The sequence below is a fragment of the Sturnus vulgaris genome, chromosome 1 (assembly GCF_052056855.1).
Source record: "Sturnus vulgaris isolate bStuVul1 chromosome 1, bStuVul1.hap1, whole genome shotgun sequence".
NCBI lineage: Eukaryota > Metazoa > Chordata > Aves > Passeriformes > Sturnidae > Sturnus > Sturnus vulgaris.
In genome coordinates, this window is record NC_142243.1 from 24,501,748 (window position 1) to 24,525,337 (window position 23,590).

The window sequence follows — 23,590 nt, forward strand, 5'->3', positions numbered from 1 at the left end:
ACAGCATTAGAAGAAATGTGCAGATTGTTTAGTGTTACAAATCACTTCCTTTTTCTTTCCTCTCACTTTCCATTAGTTAAAGCTTGTACGCTCTGTGCAAGAATCCAGTTCACGGGTCTGTTTATATTTAACCAGACAGCAGTAAAGATTGCTATTTAACAGTTTCCCATTCCAATAAGGAATTTCAAAGTGAATACAGACCATGAGTAAATGCTTTCTTATGTGAATAAAGTTGTACTATAGGTCCCTGTGCTTCACTAAGCCAATGAGAGATTTCCATACAGCTGCAGAGATGTCTCTATCAGGGATACTACAGTAATTTAATGGGGAGAACAATCAGCATCTGAGACAGGTTTTCTATAGGAAAATCTGCTTGAGATTCCTCCTGCTCAGTGGGATCCACTGGATTCTGCACTGCAGAGAAGGATGAATTTGGAAGGATGAAAAAGCATAGGCTATCTAAACCCATTGCTTTTCTAGGGGATGCATCTCTGTAAGTCAGGCACTAGGAAGAGGATTTGCCAGCTGGTCAAGGCAAGAATGTTTGTTGCTTTTTGAACAGTCTGACAATGGGGCAAGCTAGGCAGTGCAGACGAGACAGATGGAGGTAGCTGATATTATTGGAAACACATCCCCACACTGGCTCCTTCTGAAAGTGAAATTCTGCATCTGGAAAAGGGAGGTTTAAAGCAGAACAATAGCAGCGTTTTCTGACCTGTCGTAGCCAGGACTCTCTTGCTGCGAGAGAATAATAAAGGCTGTCACCAGTGCTCCTAAATTCTCTCTGATCCTCTCCCTCTGCAGTGAACACACTAATTTTTATTCTGTGGGCACCCAGGCTCATTTCCAAGCTTTGTACCAAGCAGGTGCCAGATTATAGCCATTGTGGTATCTGACAGGGAGCACAGTGGGATCAGGCTGATTATAGTTATAGGAATTTGCAAGCTGTTAAAAACACTAGAGATCATCACTATCAAGAAAAAAAAAGACCTGATTGATGCACTTTAATTGCTTCTGTTGTCAAAATTAGAAAGACCAAGAGTAAGCAAACCTTAGTATTTGTTCCTTTTTAGACTTTTTTCCTCTATTACTGTACTCTATTCCCACACACTGGATTGAGTTGTTCATGTGAGGCATGGGAGTATCTGATGATAAGATCATCATTTATTAAATTCATGGGATGCACAAAGAAGGGGCAGAGGAAGGATCTCTTCTCTGTGGTGACCAGTGACAGGACCCAAGAGAATGGCCTGAAGTGTCAGGGAGATTTAAGCTGGATATTAGAAAAATGTTCTTCACCCACAGGGTGACTGGGCGCTGGATCAGCTCCCCAGGGCAGTGGTCACAGCACCAAGCCTGACAGAGCTCAAGAAGTGTTTGGACAATGCCCTCAGGCTCTTGTTGTGATTCTTGGAAATGGTCCAATGAAGGGACAGGAGCTGGACTCAATGATCCGTGTGGGTCCCTTCCAACTCAGCATATTCTGTGATTCTGTGAGATGTCTTGAAATTTCATACTATTATATAATTTCTAATAATACTTTTGTATTTTCAAAGACCTCTACACCACAAGTCTGAGCACAGTCATGACCTAAAATGACACAAAATTGTTCTCGGGGTTGTTTGGTGTCCCCTCTGAGATAAATTGCTTTTTGCCTTTTGGCTTCTTAGTAGAGATGCAGACATGTTTGAAACATTTCCACTGCATTCCATGGCCTATTAGAATATTTAAAGCACAGATGGGCACAAAGAATGAACGATCCTTTCCCATTTCCAGCCCTTTCCCAGAGTTCCCTTAATGACTTCTCAATGGATAATTGTGAGATTCTAGGTTTTGGTCTTCCTGCTTTTTAGAAGTTGTATATAAAGAGATGTTCTTAAGCCACAGGCATTGTGGACAAAAGAAGTTACCCATTCTATTACTAGAAGGACACTCTGCATGTATCTGGGGACTAATGCAGCTGTTCATGGAAATATGGGCATCCTCTTTGTAAAGTGCTCTTGCAATAATTTTAAACTTAGGCCCTGATATCTGCTGGGTCCAGCTTGACTCAAAACCCCAATAACTTATCCGTGGAGAGTCTAGAGGTGAAACTGAAGTCTGACAGTGTTCAGGACTGTATTTCTCTGCAAAAGCTTTGAAAATCTGTTCATATTTGGTCAGCTTTTAGATACAAGGACAAGGAGTCTAAAAGAGCCTGGATAGTTTATCTCTCCAGCATTGCTGCCTGTCCTGATGGCATAATGCCCATAAGTGTTTTGGCATCAATGACATTTTATTTATTCAAAACCACTCACCATCTTTAAAAGAAAAAATTCTCATCTTTCTATGGGGCAATATCTTACAGCCTATATACCAGTTTTGACAGAATCAAGTTAACTGCTGTGATCACAAATTTATAGAAATCTCCCAGGCTGAGTAAGACTGACTATTTTTGTAAAATGTCAGGAATACAAATATTAGTCAGCAGGGGAAAAAGTCTAGTCTGCCATGAAAGGTGACAGCTTTACTTTTAGCTGCAAGCACTGCTGGATCAATTAAAATCATCACAGGGGCTCAGCTCATTCATATTTAAGGAACGTCCTTTGGAAAAGCACTAATGCTTCTGGCAGCAGATGTTGCTCATGGGACAAATACCTTTAAATTAAACATACAAGAGTTCAGTTTTTGAGATTGAAGGGAAGATTAAAACAGTCTGGGGTGGTCTATGCTATTATATATCTTTATTAAACTCTCTGAGGACAAAGAGGCATGCCAAGTTTTCCATGCCAGAAGGTTTGCAGGGCTCTTGAAGGGCTGCTGTTGTTTTTTTGAAACACTTCAAGGTACACATGGGTCAGACACAGCAATATTTCAATTTATTTTCAGGATATGTCAATAGAATTTCCCTGTAATCCCTATGGTTTGCTCTTCTACTAAATGACAGTGCAAAACATAGTGTTAGCAGAGATGTCAAAGCCTAGCTAGTGTCTGACATCTTAACCTCCCCAAGAGTTTTATTAAAGCAGTGGAAAGATCTACCACAGTCTCTCTTTGTAGAAAGGCAGGGACCTCTGGCACAGCAGACGAGTGGGTCAGAAAAGATTGCTGTGTGCAGCAACTGTCAGATGAAATCTGTTGGGTGCTCAGAAATTTGTTTCTGACTCTTTCTCCAAATACATCTTAAGCTTCATAGGACACAAAATGTAGAAGTGACAATGAATATCATACATTCCAAAGACCTGTTTGATTTTAATACAGAGTTAACTCTTTTATTTTGTTTTTTTCACATGTAGCAGCCGTTTGTTGCCCTTCCCCTTGCAGAGGTACCCTATGGAGTGCTGCTAAATTACAATTAAGGCATTTGAAATGAGGACAGTGGGCACGTGATGTTTTTTATAGCACTGACAAGCCATCCAGTTCTGCTCTTTCAGGCTGGGGCTGGCTGGGGATGCTGGTATCAGCCTTCTGCCTAGTGCCAAAGCAGCACCATGCTTAAGCTTTGGAACAGTGCAACTGATGTGGCTGCTCAGGCTGCTGGTATTTTGTGTCAATGGTAACTGTCGGTGGGGAGTTGCACTACCTCAGTATAGCCATAAGCTTGCTGGCTGTTTGTGGGAAGGAAGGGAATTGAATCCAGACAGCTCTGGTCAAGGACAGAGATTTTTACCTATTCCTGATAACCTTACAAAAATTTCTAGTTGGTTAGGAAGTAAGGATAAATAACTCCTAAGGTCTGAGGAAGAAAGTGAAGGAATAAAAGAGCAGGAAATCTCATAGAAAGTCTACTTTATAGCATGCTTCAAAAGAAGGGACAGAATCGTGTGCCTTATAAATATATGGTTCATTGGTTCATACAGAATGAAAACACAGGCATTGCTGAAGGGCAGGACAGTGCCTGAGCGGGCTACAGGCACACAGCATGCTGGAAAGTGCAGGCAAAGTGACATCACTGCAGTCAGGGCAAAGCCATTTCATGGCAAAATTTTTAACATTCATACAGAGTGAAACTGGCCCAAAAGACTCAATGGCAACAGAGTCCACTGAATTACATCTACATCTCAAAGGTGAGCCAACCTTCAGGTGAGTCTATCCTGCTGTTTCCAAGTTCCCTGCTGGGGAAAGGTGCATGGCTGTCCTGAACTCAAGGACACACTGTCAGCCTGTATCCATGGTGAGTACACCTTGTGGTGGCAGCAGCTCTGAACTATACCTTGCTGGAAATTTGGACTTCAGTTTGTCATATGGGTCCATTTCTTCCACAGCCCTGTCCTTCCCATCACCATAAATCCACAGAATTTCACTGATCCCTTCCCCTTCCTGACTATATTGCCTCTGGCACATGGTATAGGGCCTGACCCCTGCTGCAATTCTTTCACTACACCCTTTTCTAGCAGGGACTGCAGAGCCACTGCCCCTCTACAGCACTGCTGTGCTTCTGCAGGTTTGTGCCATCCTCCACCATGTCTGGATTTCCTAACTCACAGCAACTGACTCATTTACTTAGTCTGCTGGAACAAAATCTTCTCTCAAATGCCCCTCATTCCTATAGTGGGTGGATGAAACCCAAATGCTGAATGGGTTTTGTGGGGCAGGCAGTGGGCTTTGCCTTGCTAAGCACCAGCTGAGTTGAGCTGTGCTCACACGTTTCACTTGCCAGCATGGCAGGAGGTTTCTACCCTGTAATCAGAGACATGGCAGAGACTCCTTGTTCTGCCAGCTTTCCATGAAATCAAATTCTGCATTATCCAGTGATGTGGGAGGAAATACAAACCAGTGACCTTGGCTTTTAATGACACCACGATGCTCTAAGGATCTGAAGTTTATCAGCAAAGCCTCTGTTCACAAAGCCATTTATCTCTGGCAGCTTCTTTTTGCAGTGCTGGAGCAGTGTTTGTATCCTCCCCTGGCCAAGACAGTTCAGCCTGGTGGGTGGAAATGGGCAGATGTGGCAGGGAGCTGTGCAGGGGAGAGGCAGGAGCTCAGTCTATCGACATGGTGTGGTGGGGAAGAACTGAGAAAGAAGGGGGAGAACTGGCATTAGAATTAGAACTGATATTGTAGATTTTAACATGGTGTATACTGAGTGTCTCAATAAACCTGGGAGAGCTGCAATGTACATTTGGAGATTAATTCAACAACAAATTAGAAAAACAAAAAATAAATCTAATGTTAAATGAGAGGATTAAACATTAAGTAAAGGCGAATCTGCATTTTGAGGGCTGTGAATTATGACTTGTGGTGCTTGAAGCTGACAAAGTTATTATGAACACAAGACTCTATTGGTCACAATGTTCCTGAGTGCTCTTCCCCCTGAGGCACACTCAAAGGCCTGTTCCTGGTACCAAGGACTCACAAGCCACCAGTGTGGGCTGCAGCCCCTCTGTGCAGAGCAGCTTTCCACTGCAGAGGCTGCAAGTTCAAGGCAAACACCAACATTTTCTCCTGCACTTCAGGGAATCTAACAATGGGCAAAGAGACACATACACAGCCCCATCCCAGGCAGACATGAGGCATTAGCAAGCCTCGGTGGAGGCACCCAAGAGACCTTGGACACAGCTGTGGAGAGCTGAATGCTGGAGGTCTCTGTAACCCAACTCTCTCCTGCTTTAATTTCCAGCTGATTGAAGCTCCACCAAGTACTTGACGTGCTGTGTTACACTGTCATGATCCCCTCTTGCAGGGCACCCCACACAGCCCCTCTGTGCTTCAGAGATGTACTTGAGTTATGCATTTTGTAAAGCCTTTGATAGGGAGTGCCATCCTGTGCAAGATCAAGGATTACTCCTTTTCCAGCTGACCAGGACACTGTCTGCTGTTGCCTGGCTGTGCTGTGAGTGTGGAAGGGTTTGATATCAAATGGCACTGAGTTCTGCACGGTTTCTGGAACTTGCTTGGGCACAGGGAGAGCTGCCCTTTCCGACACAGAGCAGGGAGAGGGGCACAGGGGCAGCCCTGTCACCTTCAGGTGACCTTGGGTGCACTGCTGAGATGGGGGGGTAAGTGACTTTGGGAGGAGGAGCCAACTGCAAATAGCACCTGAAACAGACTTAAATGTGGGCTTGGACTTTGACACAGCTCCTTCCAGCAGCCTGGAAAAGGAGAGAGCAGTGGCATGACCAATCTGGGCGGTTCTCGCTGACTTGACATAAACATGTTTTGAAGCTTCCAGTGCAGCCAGCAGGGAACACTCTGTGCCCGTGGGTTCCCTTCCCTGGCTCAGGTGGCTGCCAGAACAGTGGCCAGAGGCTCCTCTGCTTCCCGTGGCCTCCAGTCCCAGCTGGAGCTGGGCTGCTGTATATGCAGCCAGGGTTTGTCCTCATAAGAAATTACAAAAAAAAAAAAAAAAAGGATGGAAACCTGTAAACAGAACAAAAGATCCGGGAGCTAGAAGCAGAGAGCATGCGTTTCCTGAAGGGTATTTTAAAGGTTTAAAGGTATATAATTGTTCACTTCTTATTTACAGTGCTGGTTTGTATCCTTTTATCTAGCACTAGCTACCAGTCTGCCCTCTGCTTAAACCAAGCTATTCATGTCCAAGTGTCAGGAGCTCCACTAACTAGGGAAGGCAAGCTTTGCTTTTTTAGGTGCCCAGCCGCAAACAGCTGGAATAATCTTCCAGGCATATTGAAGCAGGCTCTCACATTGTTTGGAGTTTGGACAGTCTTAATCCTTTTTAAAAAAAGTCTCAGCTGTGTGAAATGAGCTGTAGCCAGTCAGTCATGTGCTGAGTTTTGTCCCTCTCTCTCCAGGCACGGGCAAAACCCCTCTATCTCAGAGGGGCTCTTGGTGGCCAGGGATGCAAGGACAAACTGCCCACTTTGTGGAACAGGGACACACTTACACCTCAGACACAATGGTGTCTCTGCACTCAGACTTCTGCAGTGTGTTGGTGCTTCTGGTCTCACTTGGCTTGAACTGAAAAGCTGACCTGACCTCCCTCTGCTCAGGCATGTTTGGATCTCAGGCTTGTCCAGTGTAAGGGCTGTACTGCATTAAGTAAGGAGGATGAGCTGAAACAAGAGCTGTCAGTTCAGTGCATTTAAATTGGCCATGTGTGCATACACACATTTCTGTTCAGCATATCTTGAAGGTCTAAATGTCAGTCATATGCTTCTCTTCCTCTCCTAGGTATGGCTTTTTATTTTAAATCCCTCCTGCACAACAAGTGTCATCTTGCAGATCCCATGGCAGGTAACAGAGTGAGGCCAACTTCTTGTCTGGTCTTGGATTCTGAAGGACTTAAAAATTAGTTTGCTCGCTGTTTTCTAAAGACCTTTAGGGATGTATGTGTCTCTTCTACAGATCAGCAGCTCAAACCATTTTGGCTTCGTTCACCATTCATTGGTTTCAGCTGGAAGTTTGTTACAGATTTCAGTGGACATGGTGTGAAGTCTAAAGGTGAATTATTACTACTCTAATATCTATCATATTGTTTAATATGTTGATTCGACACTATATTACACTCTTTTGTTGATTAAAAGAGAGTTAGCATATATTAGAAACATCACAGAAAAGAACAGGGAATTTGCTCAGCAGTTCTCAGACATGCTTATAGACAACCATTGATCCATTATCTATATTCTGTATTCAGTACTCACTATTAAAATAAGATCAATTGAATAATTGCTTCTGAACCTATTATTAAAAAAATACTTCAATAAGTGGAAGTTTACCATAATTTACACCAATATACTGTTATTCTCCTAGAAGTGTTTACATTATTTAAAACCCCAAACTTTCCAGTGTAAACATACTTTAAAGAAATGCTGAAAAACATTTATTTTACTCTTTCAATGTCAACAGCTTTGCTGGAATCTTCTTCTGCTGTTATGAAATGAAACCACCTTCTTCTGAAACAGCCCTCTGATAAAGGTAGACCTTTTCCCTCCAAAACTCTCATTTCCTAAGGCAGTGGATATGTTTATTCCTGGAAGAACTGAGAGGATCCCCAGTTCTTCTCTGCTTTGTTTGACTACTATAGTTCAGATTCAAAGTCAAGACACATCCTATCGCTTAAAATCAATACTCAGAGGTGAGGAATATCATTCTGCTGCAAAGGAAAAGGCAAGAACAATCCATTGGAGAAGGATGGTAACATCTCTTTCAGAAAGCCCTGAGTACTGTAATATAATTTCCAAGGTCTGTCTGCACCAGTTTGTAGCACTCCAGTGAATAATTTTGCCATTGTTTCAGCTGTTCTTACATGGATGTTGCCATTCCAAAGACAGAAGCCTGGGAATATGCAGAAGGTGTTACAATTTTTTTCCCTCGAGTGAACTGACCATCCAGTGGCCTTGAAAAATCAATTGCTTTTGGAAGTGTGGCATGTCTCCAAAGGACTGGTCCCATCCTTTGGCTACAGAAGATAGGCTCAGAGCATGTAGAGCCAGGCATCAGTAGCAGGAGTAGGAAGGACACAGGAACAAGAAGGCAAGGCCATGGAGGAGAAGCACATGAATGAATTTGTACCAGAAGACTTCTGGGTATCTCCATTAATAACATGAATAAGGAAAACTTCAGGTGTCCCTGGCCAGTGCTTGAAAATGAAGCTTTCTTCATTGTGTATTTATGTAAAACCTGAGGCAAAGCTGATTAGAAGCAAGGGAGAGTTATGAGATCAGAAGGTTTTATAACAGGCCCTAACTAAGCAGAAACAAGTGCTTCTGTGTCAACACAAACATAGTTTTATGCCTGAGCAAACAGCTTCCTGTGGTCTGTGAGGCAATGACACAACCTGGTAACACCAAGAGTGGTCCAAACTGTCTGATCCACCCCTGTGTGAAGGTTGAATTCCACCTGTAATGCCCTTTGTAAGCAGGGGAGTGACTCTGGGTCACCAATAGCCTTTGCAATGCGTGTTACTAACTCTGCTGCATGCCACAGTGATTGGAGGAGACATCAAGTAGCCCTGGCAGGTATTCAAACCTGTTTCCAAGTTAATTTGTTAAAAATCAACCCAGAGTGTTGTGGGCAGTAAAGCTGCTAGGAAGAGAAAACCACTCTAAGGAATAAACACTACAAAAGCAGCTTTCAGTGCATCTGATTTCTCAGTATGCCCCATGGCATTTAACATTCAGCATCAGCTGCTGTTAGCTTCTAAGTTTCTAAGTAAAAGATCTGCTCAGCAATTGGTGTTTGTTTGTCCCAGGAGTAGTAAGCATGGCTCAGAGCTGTCTGGCAGCACTGCTGCCCTGTGGGGTGCAGTGATAAGCCTCATGCTGTCTCTGATTGTGTGGCCCTAGGACCAGTCCCAGACTCAGACAGATCAGCAGTGTCAGTGACCAGAGGCAGCTCCAGGGTGACGCAGTTTGTGCCAGCAGCCAGCTCATCTGCAATGATCCCATTGGCATTTGCTGCAGAATAAATATTGCCTGGGATTTTCCATTATATATCCACCCTGGCCAGCAATGACACAACAGCAATTTTAAGCTCTGTATTTCCAGTTTCCCACAACCACAGAGAACTAGTAAGAGGAGTAATTTACCTAAACATAAATATTCACTGACACTTTAGAAATCCAGAATTGTACATACAAGGTATTTGCACAGGACTGGCAGGCATGACAAAGGACTCGTGGAAGACCTCTGTCTTCCAGAGTGACAGATGAGAGACAAGAGTACTCCAGCCTTCCTCATACAGGACCAAGTGTCTGTTTTTAGGTAACTGAAAGAGTTGGGAGCCAGCTCACAGCTGAAGCCATCTAAATACAGGTGCCCAGAGGTGTGTGGGGTCTCATTACAGTCAGTTGAACTCTGCCACTGGAGACAGGATCACTGTTCAGGCACCAGAGGCAGGAGTCTGTTTCAGAAGGAGTTTTCTGGAGTTCTCTGGATACACTGACACAGGTCATGAGGGGCAGCTGAGGTATCCAACTCACACCTCAGCACACACACAGACAAGTACACAGTTTCATGATAAGGTGTTGTACTTGGTGTGCCAAATCCCATGCCAAGGTTCTCAGCTTTCAGGCCCAGTCCAGTGATGTGACAGTGTACAGAAAGCCCAACCTATAACAGCAATGAAAACAAGTGTCTTTTTTTTTTTTTTCCACTTGATTTTCTTATTTGAGCCTTGCAGACAGGACTGTATCACATTAATGCAACTTAAGCATGCCTGTTCCAAACTAGAAACTCTCTGTCACATTCCAGGAGAATGTTCAGCAGCTCAAAATAGTGGGATTGGTGGTGACTCCTCTTGCTGTGTTTCCTGCACCACAGTTCTGTCTCGATTTTCAATTGGACATGGCTCCCAGGAAGGCAGTGAGACTGATTCTTCAAGGCTGTGCCCCTCAGACAGCAGGAAATCAGACAGATGCTTTCCTTTCTTTCCTCTTTCTGTCAGAACTGCAAAGCAAGAGTGGCACAGGGAAAATGTGCTAATTCTACGTGGGCCAATTGGTTGCACTCTGCTTCGATTTTCTTTCATAGCTGCAGAAGGAATATTGAGGAGAGTTGATGAGGAGCAGATCCTGATACCCCATACATTTTTTTTTTCATATAAAAATCTTACATTATTAAGAGCCCTCAGGATATTCTGAAGACCCAGGACTGTGTTCCAGATACTTGCTTTGACACCCAGCATTCGAGACAGCAGGGAAGAATTAAGACTGCCCGTGGGTGTTTGTGCCCTTTCTTCCCTGTGAGGTGAGTGGAGGGAAGCAGGACTGACTGAAGCTGCCCACCAACATGTCCTTTCTCTTTGCTGTCTGTGAGGAGCAGCAGCATCTAGCCAGGCACTGAGTCAGGCATTCTGTCTTGAATGTATGACAGCAGAGATGTGCAAAGCCACCTGTAATACAGGGTCAGGACATAGGCATTTAAAATTGTGTTGTCAGTTCTTGAGAAATACAAACCCAAAGATGTTAATGCAGAAGTGTGCCCCGCATTCTTCACCATCCGCACCCCCAAAAATTAGCTGAGATGAGGGATCATAAACTGCCATGTTCTACCTCCCATTTGCCAAAACTGCTAAAGAATTTAAGGGCAGAAAATTCTTTGGTGTTATACCTGATCCTCTAAAGTCATCATTGCTGCCATAAGGAGGGAAAAAACCCAACTATTTTTCCAGTTCAGTAGTGTTTCTTATCAAAGGTAGCAAAGCTTGTTTTGCAATAATTCCTTGGGAAGGACATAATTGCATATAAAGGGCAAAGTCTGGCAGATTTAAAAACTTGGTTAAGTGATAGGGAAACGATGATAATGAACAACCTGTGTATCAAGGCGTCAGTGAGATTAATCTGGATATGTGCCCAAGGCACCAGTAACACTAACCAGTAATCAGTGTACACTTTTTAGCTAATGATCTGGAAGAGAAAACACAGGGTGCTCTGGCGTGGTTTCTGTTGACATCAGGAACCTGTCTGTGTAAGGTCCCAGTCAGGGGGCAAAGGGCAAAAGTGCAACACCTGCTTATCTCCTGTGAAACCAGAGCTGTGGGTAAACGTACTGATGTCAGTCAGTGCCCCCCTGACATGCCAGCAGCAAGCCAGCCCCACAATGAGACCAGGAGCTGGTGCATGGCCTTACCCACTGGGCTTATGCAGGGGAAGGAAAAAACCCCACATTTTGCTTTCTGGACTGCAGGAGCTTGACTGGGACTGATGGTCTGTGCACAGCGTTCTGCAGACAGACCTGGGGCCATGTGCTCGACAGGGGGCTGCACAGACAGCAGCTTGGGTCCATCCTGCTGCATTTGGGCATCCCTGACTCCAAGCCTGCCATGGGCAAGGTATAGAATGCATGTATGTGTATTTCTGCTTCAAAAAACCTAACAGAAAATATGCAAGTCCTGTCTATAGAGACTGCAGCACAATAAAAATGATAGGAAAACACAATGGGTGTTTTTGTTGTTGGTTTCCTTTTGTTTGCTGTAGTAGTTTATTTAAGTCCCTGGTGTAATTTAGTTCTTGCTTGTTTCTCCCAACACACCTGGCATACATCAGAGTGGTAGATTTCTGTAATTGCAAAATGAAAAAATGGGATTCCATGTAATCTGCTTCCCTGGCATTACAAGTAAAAACCTTTAAGAAGGTGAAACCCTCATTGTTAAGGAGGGTAAACTCAGTACACACGGCTGTCACTTCTAGGCTTACTGCCAGACACCTGGAGTCAGGCTGGTTTTTACCTCTCCTCTTTCAAAAGTATCCTCTTTGTAAAGTATCTACATATATTTTTGCAGTTACTCTATCTTTTTAAAGTTAAGGGAGATGTACGATGGCCCCAGGCCAACACAATTCTGCCAAAGCACCAGTTGTACAGGACTGTTGGATCATGACATCATCTGATCACTACCATTTTCTTACACACCAGCTATGAAAAGCCAGCTGTCCCATTGCTTCAGAGCTGAAAGGCAGCTATTCCTTTAGCCTCGGTGAAAATGTTTTACTAGACATAAACCCAATGATGGCTGTCTTTTCTTTTTTGGTCAATTTTCATATTCTTTAAAACTGAACAAAAGACTATTTTAGAGTGTAGAACACACAGGGAAGATTCCCAATTCTCATCTCAAAATGAATACCATCCTAATTCAAAAGAGTAAGGAGATGGGTAAGGTGATGCACTGATTTTAGGTACTATGTAACCTCTCAACCAATGCAACATTAAGCATAAGCAGATCATTCTTCCAGTGTTTCTCCCCGCTGCTGTACCTAACATGGTATGTTTTTCTCAACTCCATTTGGTAAGCCTTAAAAAGCCCTTGCTTGCACTAGACTTCTGAAAAAAACAAAGATACAGACAACCATTTAAAAGATTTTATTATAAAACTATTTCAACATCTACATCCAAGTAAAAGACTTAAAACTACAGCTCTGCTTTCAGAATAAAAAGTCAGTGGATGCTGGAAAAGGTGCTGTATTATCTAGGTAGATAGTTGTCATTTGCAATTCTACACAGATTTGATGTATGTCCCTTAAGTGCTACACAACCTCTGCCTGCATTATGAATGTTCCACAGCTCTGCTCTACAAGCAGCACCACAAACATTTTTGCAGCACCCATGTGCCTCAGCTGCTTTGAAACAGAAATTCCTAACTGGAGCTGCTGCAGCTGTGTTACAGATCTACCATCAGATCATAACTCAGGTTCAAACATTACTGGATGCAGGCAGAAAGGTATAAACTGTGATTAAATGACAACAATGACTACCTACGTATGTGTTTGTGACCTTGTATTCAATTCAAAAATCAACAATATCAATTACTTTACTAGAGTGAAAGCAGCTTTTTTACACCTGTATATTCTAGACAAAGGTATTTTCTTTTTATTAGCCATTTCCTTCACTGAGCTGAGCTCAGATGCATGATCTGCTGACTTTCGATGACTGCAGCTTATTCACCAGGATAAAAACAGCCTAGATGCAGTACTAAAGTCATCATGTTCAGCAGTTACCATTAATACATCTAAAATTGTTTTTTAAAATAAATGAGGCATATAAAAATACTATTTTATTTTCAATGAGAAATATATCTCAACAGGACTTCAAGAATGGAAAAGTAAAGTAGTTTCCTATTAAAAACCATTTTAGATTCATAGTGGAATATGGAGTCATTTTCTGTCCAACAAATAGAAATCTCTAATAGATAACTGTCATACTGAGCAGGATGCTTTACTGTATTTGCAGCTTCTTGCAAAGGATCACATTAACAGAAGATAATATGATAATTAGTAAAAAAACTTCAAGTAGTATTCTACAGCCCTGATAAACTTTTGACTGGCCAGCTTGGCAACATCCAATAGTTTAGCATCTGTTAAGTTTACCTTGCTTACAAAAGTGAAAACACATAAAGATGGGAAGGAAGAAGCTTACTGAGAATGAAGTATTTTCTGAACAACTCTCCTACACTGGCACTGTTCCTGTGGGAATTCCCCCTATTTTGCTGTTCATAAAAGCTTTCCTGTAGCTTCCAGTGCTGTTTATATTTTGAGACATTTCCTAAGCCCTTTCCATTGCAACGAACAGTTCTTAGAAGACATTTTTACAGTTCCAACACTACTCCTGAAAACATTTCTAACAGACCTTCAGTGCCCACCCACAGCTTTCAGGGTATAGATTCCCTATGTACAACTTTGAGCTGATGTGGTCCAATACAAATTTGAAAAAGACAACTGGCAGATTTTGGTTTAGTGTATTGAGCCACTTATGTAACAGAACAACAGAAACAAACCACAAGACTGTGTTTTAAAACATGCTGGTTTTCACAGCATGTTTATACAATACATATCACCAAACTCTTTCTGTTCAACTTGCGTGTCTGACTTTAGCTCTTGGAAAATCCTAACTGATTTGGCACACATTCTCCAGAATACAGGGGCGTAGGCTAGATGTACCCTAATGTTAGAGCTGTTACAACCAAGTACCTTTCCATTTCTTTCCAGTAGCTTTTAGATACATCCTGATTTTCTTCTTCATTACCTTATGCATAGAAACCCTATTGGCTGATTTCCCATGAACAGTTTAACATAAAATATCTACAGTGTGACTCACAGAGCAAGGCATCACGTAAGAATTATTCCTGGAATAGCTTTTTATTTTTTTAAATGGGACTTCCTTACATATGGCAAACACTTTCTCCCTACTTCCCAGGGCTCCTTTTCTTGCACTCAGGCTGTATTTAATTCTGTTTGCATCTTGCTACAAAACTGCCACTTTAAGTGGATCTTTTCCAAATGTTATAAATACAACTTTAAAATATGGATGTTATCTATCTACCTGAGAAGTTCTGTAATAAGATAAACTGCTGATAACTATTCTAATAGAAAAATATGCATCAGCATAACTCGTTTATCAGTCAGTATTTAGAATTCAAGCATTAAACAGGATTTAAAAATTGCACACCTCTACCACGCCAAGTCTTTGATCATAGTAAAAAAATAGCTTCATTTTCCTCTATACATAGCTCTTCTTTAAAGACATATGTGCTCCTATTTTCCTCATCCTGAAGTCCACAGCAAGGTTTCAGATTCAGTGCATACAGCCTAGACTTATAATACTCTTATCTTCTTTTTCCTCTGCTAGTCCTGAAACTTGCTTGTTTGAAGGTAGATGAACACTTCCAAATGCTGCTCTTGAAGCCAGCTTGATCCCCTGGGGTGTCTCAATACCAACTTCTCTTCACGAAGCTGCACTCTGCTTTGCCATATTCTTTGGGCCTCTACTTGGGACACACCAGTCATCCGCCTCTGAGGTAGCCTGGTAATGCTTGGAAGCTGATTTGTTAAAAACCGGGAGTTTTTCTACTGATTCTGTTGATAAGGCCTAAAAGACAAGAAGGAACAGGTTACTATCTCTCAGTAATGTCACTCAGCAAAAATTCATTCACCATGCCTGTGGTGTTAAGCCAGTGACACTACAAAACAAAGTTATTCACACATATGTTTCTACAATAGATAGGGTAGTTTATGTGCTTCAGTATCTATGATCGCTTTGGGTAATTTGGTAGGACAAATGGAGTAATATCACACCCTTTTTATGCATTTTTAATAGGCCTTAAGCAGTACCCCCTAACATGTTTTCAAGACACTCCAGGAGTGCATGGAAAAGGACTTTGATTTGCACAATTCCAGTGAAAATTCCAGAGGAAATTTTTCAACAGAAGTGTTACATATGTATAGCTGAACTGTCTCTTCCTTTCATACTACTTCTCTGATTGAGCTTCAGTGTTTTCAGTTTAGCAAGAGAAATTCAAAGCAAGTTTTTCCCACGATTAGGCACAGAAAGTAGAAAAGAACATGTAGTGCTGTTGGCAGGTTTCTTATAGAAACAGCAGTGCAAGTTATATGCCCAGTGTTCAAAATTACTAATATCTGAATCCCATATGGGGGCTTATACAGCAAATGTTGAATAGCACCTTAAGGTGACTCCTTGCAGATTTAGTTTATATGGATTTTCTGGTTTCCAAAGTAAACAAACCAGATCTGCTGCTCACACCTTTACTTTGCTCTCTTCAAGTACTTTGTATTCCATGAACAAGTAGATAACATCTTAATCTGAAAACCAACAGGGCTCTCACTGTTCAAGCAAACTAGTTAAAGCCAAGTGACCTTTTTGATACCAGTTAAAAACCAGTTACTAAATCAGTAATTTCTCAAAAAACCACAAGAGCTACTCATGAGCAGAGAATCGGTTTACCTTAAAATAGTAAGAAGTAGTTATCCCATTGCATTAATGGTAGTAATCTTTTATTTAACTAAATTTAAATACGTACCTTCAAGTAGATGATAGCATCTGTTCCATAACCACATATGGAGTAAAGATTTAGATCTCCTTGAAAGTATTTAGCATACAAACGAGAAATCGGCAAGCCATACCCAAAGCCAGCCTAAAAATAAAGTACAATATAAAATTAATTAATTTTTTACTAGCTCTAATGGTTTAAAATTAAATAGCTAGAAAGCCTTCAGAGTTTTTTAAGCTGTTAAAAAATCCTTTGCATTTCCTCTTTTCTTAGAATAAAACACAAATCTCTAATCTGTTTCATAGAGAATGCTGAAGCTGACCATTAAAAACCCAAGATCATAAGAAAAAAGATCTCCATGGAAGAGGGAGGGTCTGTATCTCCCGCTTTTACCTACAATATTTCAGTATTTTTCCCTCCCTTCTTATTGCTAGTACAGCTTGATTAGTAAAAGCAGCTTGCTACTGGGAGATAAACATAATAATCTAAAAAACTGTTCCAGTTGTGCTTGCCTCCAGAAAGACTGCATGATCTGCAGTAAGTCTGAGGACTGAGTGAAGAATGAAGACAAAGTAAATTAGTGTCATTGGAATGCAGGAAGAAAAACAAAAGGAGGGAGTTATATTCAGGTTGGAATGTTCTTCTTTGTTTATGCCTTTAAAATGTCCACTAAGCTAAATACTAAAATTCTGTTTCAGAAAGTGTAAATTCATACTTATGGGGCTCAGTAAATCTTGGTGTACCCCACAAAGCAGCTGGATAGACACAGTGCTTCATTATTAATCCACCAACACTTACAAATTAATTGCAATAAGAGTATTGGAAGTATCTTACAAGAGGGGTATTTCGACCATCATCCATATTTGGCCTTGGTGCAGTGGAATACATGTAGCTAAACAGCTGCTCAATTTTCCTCACTGGAACACCACCTCCTCGGTCTGAGATCTGATTTAAGAGAGAATGAAGTTAACAAGCGTGCACTAAGAATGGTATTTAAAATGCTGTTATTTGAACACACCTTTCCACAGTCATAAATGCAAACATTTGTTTTGCAGCACATTATTTTTCAACTAGATAATTGTGCTACATGAAAGCTCATATCATCAAGAGATGATATGAGCTCTTGTGCTCATGCATAGGGTCTTTGACCTGTTCTCAGAGGCCAGATCTTTTAAAAGAACCAGCTAAGCATGTATAATAACAAAGATTACATTAAGTCCATTGTCGTAGGCCAACAAAATACCTTGATTGCCAGGTCTTCTTTCCCTAGAACAACTGTCACTTCAATCGGAGAAAGGGTAGGACTGTTTTCTTGGAATTCAACAGTAGCTCTCATTGAATTCTATGGAAAAGAAGGTTACCATGATCAGAGATTGTTGAATCCATGCACTTCAAACCATATTCCTTTTCCATAGAGGCAAAATTATTCTCTATTCCTATCAGTGCCTGGTTTCCAAGGGACACATTTAGCATTTTGGCATAATGGGAGCAGAGGATGTCTCACACATAAAAGCCTCTAAGCATAGCCAAGACTCTTCTGAGTGAAAGATTACAATGTTCTTGCCCAACATTAACTCAGGCACTGTAAATTAAATAACATAACTCCCTTAAAGTCAACAGGTTTCTGGAAAAGAGCAAAATTCAGCAGCTGCTAAAGGCTGCCAGATTTTTGTACGTCACGTTGGCAGTACTGAAGTTCAGTTGCACTCACTACTCCTAAATACATTCTGTCCACTCCACAGAAAAGGCAGCAGGGCAAACCTGCAGATGTAATCTCTAAAAGCAGAAGGCTACTGGTGGTCACAATCCCACATCCCACTTCACTTTCTCAGTTTATACTAACATACCTTAAAGAGCTCAAAAAGCATGTGAAAAAGATGAGATGGAACATATACAATGCTAATTGGTTCTCCTGGAGCTTTCCCTAGAATAAAGGAAAAGTAAAAACACTTAAAAGGGTGATGACATTTTTTTATATGATATCCAAATTTTACAATGAGCAAGTTGCCCAAATAAAAGAACAAATCAAGTTTCATTTTTGCTTTTCCGCTGCTCCAAAATTGGCAAACAGCTTTATGCATTCATAACAGTGTTTACACTGCAATTGTCACTTGCTTAGTAAGTTTCTTTTCAAATAAACAAAAAAACCAAGTATTTATTTCCCTTTATAATAAAGGATTTCAAACATTAAGCAGACTGCTGTCATCAGACACATGCAGACAGCTCAGACCAGACCCAGCATTTCAGTCAGCAACCCCACTTTAAGTACAGGTTTGTCTGACTTTTCTCAAATTTATAAATGGCACCTCAAAAATGTTGTGTTTAAGATACACCAACATTTGAGTTCTAACATGGGAAGTTAAATGAGGCACCTGTAATAGAAAATGAAGAGCAACTGGCCTGAGTCAGATCAACTGGTATGTGCACTAAGGTTACAGAATTGGGAGCCTTTTGACTCAGTAAAAGCAGCAGTTTGGCTACCAAAAGGAAGCTCTCATCTTACCGTTCACTTGAGTAAGTTTCAGCTCTGGAGATGTTAAGTAATACTGGTCACACAACATCTTGGAACTTTCATAAGCATCTGCAATAATTATATAAATAAATGATGTAAAATATAATATCCGGCAATGTAAAATTTCATTCTAATGCACGGCAAATACAGCTTTTAACTGCATTAGCTGTAAGGTGTTGGACAGTCTAAGACACAGCCAAGGGAATGTGTGTTAAGAGAATGATAACATTGCATCCACTGTATGCACTAAAAACTGAGAACAGTGGGCAGTTACAGAAGCATAAGCAAATCTTTGGACAATGTGATAATTGTATGGAACTCATGCATCTGTTATCTACCAGTAGGTAAAACCAATCTCAACACCCCATACAACTTCAACCCCTGCCTAATCTGTCACTTGCTAGGACTTAGTCCAGCATGGCTTTTTACTGCTACTTTGTATTTTACATTCTGTCCTCTAAAAGCTCATGCTTTGGTAAGACTGCTTTCAGCCATTTCAATTAAAGCCAGCCAGCATCCTCTACAACAGAAGCTGGTTACCCAAACTGCTTGCAATTAGAGATACTGATCAGAAAGAGAAATATGAAAGCTCTGAGAATACGCACCATTCACTACTTCAACAACATCACAGCAAGGATCAATACTTCCAATGTGCCGTGGGTGCCCCGAGCGAGATTTATCATCAAAAAGAAGAGCTGTTTTACATGAGAACAATACATTTAATCCCAAATACTGTGCCATAAAAATAAAAAAGCCCCAAAATTGAGACTAATACAGTGCGATTGCAACATATAATCACATAAAATACTGAATGTTGTTTATGTCTTTTATGAGTTAAAATGCTATCTACTGTCAGCAAACTATGCTGGCTTTTCTGTAGCTCACATCTCAAGGTTTTTTCAGACATAAAGAATGATACTTCTACATATTCCACAGAAGAGTTATTCCAAATATTCGGTAGTCCAGAAAACAAGTTTTCCCATTGCTTTCTTAAGTGATAGATTCAGTTTCTAACTTCTCCATGTCACAAAATCAGGTGAAGCAGTTCTCCAGCAGTTTTAAGAAGTGCTTACATTAACATGTTACTCATTAGGTTGAAGTTTTTTCTCTGGTAAAAATTTCTACTTACTGTGTTGGTTCATTAGCATCCGGGTGGAAATACGGCTCATGTAAAAACGATCCAAAAAATACTGGATGTTTTGATTGGTGACAGGATCTACTTTAAAAGTGTCTTTGTATTCAATTATTCCTTGTGCCATTGTAGGAACCACATCATGATGTCTGTTTCGGACTCTAATTAGAGTATCTATAAAGCTAGGTTAAAAAGAGACCTTTTTAGAACATTATTATCAAACTACATAGAAGCAAGCTTTATATAATGTAATTATCTAATCTAGCACCAGAACAGGTAAGTATTTAACAGCCTTAATACTAAAATACAGTGGGTTTTTTTCTACTCTTTTACAAGTAATTCCTCATTGACCTAACACAGGAGTAGTTGGCATTTTTTAAACGAAAGGTATAATGAGCCATATCAAACTCACCACCTGTTTACTCATTCATTTGAGCAGAGGAAAATGTAAGGAAAGGAAAAAGATCCCAAGCTGACATCTTGGAAACAAGCAAATGACTTCACAGATGATGATTTTTATATTTCTTTGTCATGACAGCTCAAGGGGCAATATGACCTTGAAATTAGGCTGCAACGGGTCATATCTATTTGCAATACTGCTAAACATGGTCAGAGATTTCAACCAGCTTGTTCTATGTTCAGGTCCTCCTACTAGATCATCAAATTCAGCTCATCACATCTATCAGTCTGAAGTGAATATATTGTGAGAAGTAGAACGTGAACTAAAAAGTTCAAAGAAAAAAATAAAAAGCTTACTCAGATAAGACTTTTTGGTCATCTGGGCTTTTCTGATGGAACTCAACCAACTCCTTTAGGCTTTGGAGGTACCTATGGAAAAAGAGCACAAGACATATATGCTATTAATTTGATTTTTATTAATCTAGCAATATGAAAAATACTTTGTCTTGTGCCTATCAGTCCTAAAAAGTCATCTAGAAGTTTTAAGTGACTTTGAAATATCCAAGTTACAACCAACAATGGAATGACAGATGGACACTTCTTGACTACCTGAACTCCAAAAGTTCCAAGTCTTTTCTTGTGCCTGCCACCAGAAAGGTATCTAAACCCTCACTTAAGGTATCCCCTTGTAATTCTTGAGAAGAGATGTATTTCAAAAGAAGATCCAAATGACAATGTCAATCAGGAAGCCACTTAAGCAAAATTTTTCCTAATCTGATCAGCTTTGGCAGAAGCTAAGTAGCTGAGCCTCTTGCACTAACATCTGACAGCCTTGACGCATACGGCAAAGGCACAACAGTTTGCTATATTAAGAAGAGTTTCTAGATCTCACTGTAATACTTCTGCTCTTTATGTCAGCCATCCTGGCAAATGCTGTAACTGTGTCAGTAAGCAAGGTTAAATCAGATTCAACCACAGTGTCAACTGCAGAGATTATGTTAACTGAACTTCAAACACCTGCTGCACAGGTCAAAGCAATATACTTTGGAAAAGCAGCTCTGTTAGTAACTCCATCAGTGAGAGATCAAAACAAGTACATAGCCTGCTTTCCCATTTTGTGTAGGTCTCAGAGTCTCTAATGCTGTATGGAAACAGAACACGTTTTCTTTTCTCCCTTCTTAAAGAGTAAGGAGCAAGATTTGCTCTATTAGCTATTTCAAAATGTTAGTTCCCCACCCCCCATACCTATTTTAAGATAACAATATAACCATACTGCTTTTCAATTTAAATTTAGTATGCTAGGAAAGGACAGCGTGTAACAGCTTGCAAGTCAGATTTGATGAAGGAACTGTATTTCTACTGTATTTTGTTATGCTTTCTACTATTCAAAAAAGTCTGTAACAAGTTTTCAAAGCTGTGTTACTTTGCATGCTGAATTCAAGCAGTTCATACTTACCAGCTTTTTACTAATTTTACTGATGGAGTGCCTAGTAATTTATCAGGAAGAAGATCAATTTCTTTCAGGATATTTGCAAACCTCACAGGAAGTTCTTGTCGCAAAAATGAGAAAGAAGTTCTCTCACATCCATTAGTTGAGCCTATGAATAAATAAAAAAAATAAAGCTTTTGTTTAAGGAAGTTTCAAGACGTAAATACAGATTGATGACTTTCCATAAACTTCAGGACTCTATTTCTCTGCAATCACGAGGCTTTTACCGGCCAGCTCATCTAAGTGTTAGGTGTTATATGTTTGTGCTGAACGCTGTTTTCATGACAGTAAGACACAGCGTGTTCCTGGACGGAATACTTGTTCAGTTCCCATTTAGACATGAGACTTAATTGCAATCCCCTAAGAAGCGCTCCGGCCTCTGTAAACAGGAGGTTGTTCGGGGTGACGTTTGGCAGTATCATGCGCGCACAGAGCTGCCAAAGCGATAATGGGATCTGGGAACAGCGCGTTCGCTCCGCCCGACGGCTCCTCCCGACTCCGTGTAAGCAACACGCCCCGCAGCCCGTGTCCCTCTCAGTGCCCGCACTCCTCGAACACCACCCAGTGTCGTAGCGCATATTCGGCTCCGAGGGCGTCACTCGCAGGTCTCCGGCCCCTGGCACCTGGCCGGCGGGTAACTGCGGCCGGGGGTGCCAGCCGAGGCGACCTCCCCGCCACCTCCCTGGGGCCGGCAGATTCCTAGGCGGCTCGGAACACCCGGCAAGGCCGGTCCCCTCCTCCGGGCAGCCAAGCGGGGGGGCGGCAGCGGCTTCAGCGCTGGCTGAGCGCGGACTCTCCGGGCGGCGATCGCCGCCGCCTCCTCCGTCCCGCACAGCGCCGCTCCCGCACCCACTCCCCGCACCCCTCCCGCGGGGAAACGAGCCTCCGAGCCCCGGGCTTGGGCTGCCCCCCAGCCCCGACCTCCCCCCGCTCCTCCCGACTCTCACCGAAATCCAGCAACTGCTTGATGGAGAGCGGGGAAGGGGAAAAGCGGGAAAACTGCTCCACTTCCTGCGGCAACCGGCCGCTGGCGGCACTGGTCCCTGCCAGTGGGGCGGCGCTGCGGAGAGCAATCCGGGCGGCCTTCATCGCTGCTGGGGCGGCGGATGCGGGGCACGTAAGCGATCGGAGAGTGAGGTGGCGATCCCCGGCTCGGGGACTGTCGCTGTCCCGTCGCCTGTGGCGGGGGCTTCACATGGCGCCTCTATTTACAATCGCCGGGGGGCGGGGCTGGGGCGGGCCGTGCCCCCGCCGGCGCCTCGTGACAGCGCTGGCGGCGCTCCCCGTGCCCGCCGTGCCGGCCCAGCGGGCGCTCTGCCAGCGGCACGGCGAGCGCCAGGGGTGCAGCCGCGGGCCAGGGCACACGGAGCTGCTGCTGCGCCGCCCGCGGTGACCTTGTGCACCGGGCAGGGTGGCAGGGTGGCCGGGCAAGGCTGGCAGGGTGGCCGTGCCCAGCTGCGGGGTCGCCGTGCTGCTGCCGCCCCTCATGGGGTCCGGCCCTGTACGGGCCAATGGGCGCTATGGCCCGGCGTGACGGGCGCGGTGGTGCCCGGGGAATTAACTGTGTGTGTCCGTGCGTGTGTGTGTGCACTCATACAGGGATGCTGGCAGCGCTGCCCAGGGGAGCTGTGTGTGTGTGTGCACCCATACAGGGATGCTGGCGGTGCTGCCCGGGGCAGTTGTGTGTGTGTGCACTCATACAGGGGATGCTGGCAGGGCTGGTACTGACAGGGTAGCTCCACGGTCAGCGCAGAGGCTGCATGGAAGGCAAAGGGAGCCAACTCAGATCCCAGCCACAGGTTCAGGCTGTCGACATGTAGGTCATGGCTGTGACCTGGTTAATAGTGACCAAATAGCCGAGGACAGCTGTGCTGGTGACGCACTGGCCCTAGATCAGCATGTG

General features: G+C 42.6%; 1 protein-coding gene across 1 annotated transcript; it reads right to left on the bottom strand.

Annotated features, from left to right (window-relative positions):
- Positions 1-12,719: 12,719 nt before the first annotated feature.
- On the bottom strand, positions 12,720-22,906 carry PDK4 (pyruvate dehydrogenase kinase 4). Its single transcript, XM_014878509.2, has 11 exons — positions 22,635-22,906; positions 21,655-21,796; positions 20,556-20,627; positions 19,797-19,981; positions 19,273-19,362; positions 18,659-18,736; positions 18,003-18,079; positions 17,399-17,497; positions 16,990-17,100; positions 16,186-16,299; positions 12,720-15,236 (listed from the first exon to the last, which is right to left on the bottom strand). The coding sequence occupies exons 1-11, from the start codon at positions 22,774-22,776 to the stop codon at positions 15,093-15,095; spliced, it is 1,254 nt and encodes a 417-aa protein (XP_014733995.1). The 5' UTR covers positions 22,777-22,906; the 3' UTR covers positions 12,720-15,092.
- Positions 22,907-23,590: the final 684 nt, after the last annotated feature.

Coding starts and splice junctions, on each gene's coding strand:
- PDK4 (XM_014878509.2), bottom strand. CDS start 22,776: ATGAAGGCCGCCCGGATTGCTCTCCGCAGCGCCGCCCCACTGGCAGGG. Junction 21,797..22,634: donor CAAGCAGTTGCTGGATTTCG/GTGAGAGTCGGG, acceptor ATTTATTCATAG/GCTCAACTAATGGATGTGAG. Junction 20,628..21,654: donor GTAAAATTAGTAAAAAGCTG/GTAAGTATGAAC, acceptor CTTTTTCCATAG/GTACCTCCAAAGCCTAAAGG.